General features: G+C 54.2%; 1 protein-coding gene across 1 annotated transcript in view; it reads right to left on the bottom strand.

Annotated features, from left to right (window-relative positions):
• The window catches only part of ACTL7B (actin like 7B), a 1,162-nt gene extending 1,048 nt beyond the window's left edge, over positions 1-114 (bottom strand). Inside the window, 1 exon segment of the mRNA XM_021717743.1 lies at positions 3-114. Within this exon segment, the coding sequence (XP_021573418.1) occupies positions 3-114 (112 nt within the window).
• Positions 115-2,140: the final 2,026 nt, after the last annotated feature.

Genomic DNA, 2,140 nt, shown 5'->3' on the forward strand with positions numbered 1-2,140 from the left:
GGCCGCGCCCGCGTCCCGGAGGCCGGCGTCGGGGTCCGGCGGCGCTCCCGTCTCTCCGGGGTCACCCTGAGCCGTGCCCAGGGGCATGGGGCTGCGGCTGCTCCTCGTCGCCATCCGCCCTCCCGGCTCGCCTTTCACGCCCGCATCCCAGAGCGCGGCGGCGAGAAACGAGGGCGCCCCCAGCCGGGCCTTGGCCGCCTCCCGGGATTGTGACGTCACGGGGGCCGGTCCATTCAGGCGGCCGGGGGAGGGCCTGGGCGGGGCGGCTCTTGGTCGGTTTCCCCGCTCCCACCCCCGAAGCGGAGTTTGCTCCGGGACCCAGTGGGTGGCCAGCGGTCTTAGAAACCCAAGCACAGCGGGGCTCAGGTGTTTTTGCTCATTCTCCCTGCGGTTCCATGTCTAACCCTCTGTTCCCGGACCAAACAGCTTTTCCCCCTCTGCCTCTTGGTGGAGGGGGTGCTCTCTGAGCTCCTTCAGAAAGTCAGGCACTGTACCAGGTACTTAACGTGATTTTGCAGAATCCTGGGAGGCAGGCAGAGCTGAGGAACAAAGACTCAGAATTCAAAGGACATGCCCAAGACCAGACAGCTCTTGGAGAGTTGGTACTTTAACCCAAATCCAACCAACTCCAGTGCACGCAGGCGTCCTTATAGAGCTTGAGGGCCCCAAGCTCTTTACAGGCTCACACTTGTAATCCCAGCACTTGGGGAAGCCGAGGTGGGAGGATTGCTTGAGCCCAGCGGTTCGAGACCAGCCTGGGCAACATAGCGAAACCTTGTCTCTACAAAAAATAGTTTCAAAAATAGTAGCCAGGCACGGTAATGTGTGCCTGTGGTTCATCTACTCAGACGGCTGAGGCAGAAGGATTGCAGTCCAGGAGGCTGAGGCTGTGGTGAGCCAGGATGGTCACCACTACACCCCAGCCTGGGCAACTGTGTGAGACTCTGGCTAAAAAAATTAAAATTAAAAAAATAAATAAAGCTTGAGGGCTCCAAAAGTGCTTTCCTCCCTTCAATCCTCATTTACTGGGTTGGGTAGTGGGTCAAGCCCAGTGCAGCCTGCTGGTGATAGATGATAGACACCCAGCCACCAGCGGTGTCCAGCCTAAGTGAGAAGACAGAGTGGATACAGATGCCTTTTCGGTAGAAGTCTACTTGAGAACCTATTTGAGGAAGTGAGTCAGAAGATTCTCCAGAGAGGAGGTGATGCTTATGTGGAATACTGAAAGAGGTGCGGGTATATATCAAGTAGCTAAGAAGAGGGGAAGACATCCCAAACAGACAGCACAACTCGGACAAAGGGGCAGGATGACACATGGTGAGGGTCTTCTAGTTGTTAAAGTGTTTGGAAAGACAGATGAAGCCAGAGCAGCCCAGAGCCAACTAGCTCAAATGCTAGGAGTAGGCTCAGACTCAGTTGAGGATAGCTGGGGAACCCATGAAGCCATTAAACAGGGGAGTGGTGAGATTTACCTCCTTGGAAATTTTTAGAAAGATTTGTGTTTGGCTATAATGTAGAGAGTGGATGGGAGGGGCAAGACTAGAAGCCCAAGTCTGAAAGGAGGCCACTGGAGAGGCTCTTGCAAGACTTGAAGGTGGCTTGACCTAGGGCCGTGAGAGTGTGGAAGAGAGGAAGAGACAGGGTCTAGAGAGGTTGAGAAGCTAGAATCAAATCAGTTGGTTCCCCAACCATCCTCACTTGAACCCAAGCTCTTACTCTGGCATTTGAGGCCTTCCTGCATAGACTCCTGTGGCCTCTGTAGCCTCAGACATGGCACTTACATTAGATGAGCAGATGGTGGGACATGAGGGAAAGGGAAAAGTGAATCCCTTACCTGTGCCCAAGCAAAGAAAGATGGGCTATCATCCAGAAAGGGTCCCACGGGGATTTCCAGCTTAAACTGTCCCCTCTCCCCTCAAAAAAAATAGGGCTTTGGTGGTGAAGAATCAGGGGGGAAATGAAGAAGAGGAGCGACTGGGGCTGAGGAAGATTTCTCGGAGAATTAAAAGCAGAAGTGACAGGGATTAGGCAACTCACAGAGGGGAAAAGACTTAGTTAAGAAATATCGCAGAGCCGGGCTCGGTGGCTCAGCCTGTAATCCCACGCCTTTGAGAGGCTGAGGTGAGTGGATTGCCTGAGC

This window comes from Carlito syrichta, unplaced genomic scaffold (assembly GCF_000164805.1).
Source record: "Carlito syrichta isolate Samal-C Ts95f unplaced genomic scaffold, Tarsius_syrichta-2.0.1 Scaffold310675, whole genome shotgun sequence".
Taxonomy (NCBI): domain Eukaryota; kingdom Metazoa; phylum Chordata; class Mammalia; order Primates; family Tarsiidae; genus Carlito; species Carlito syrichta.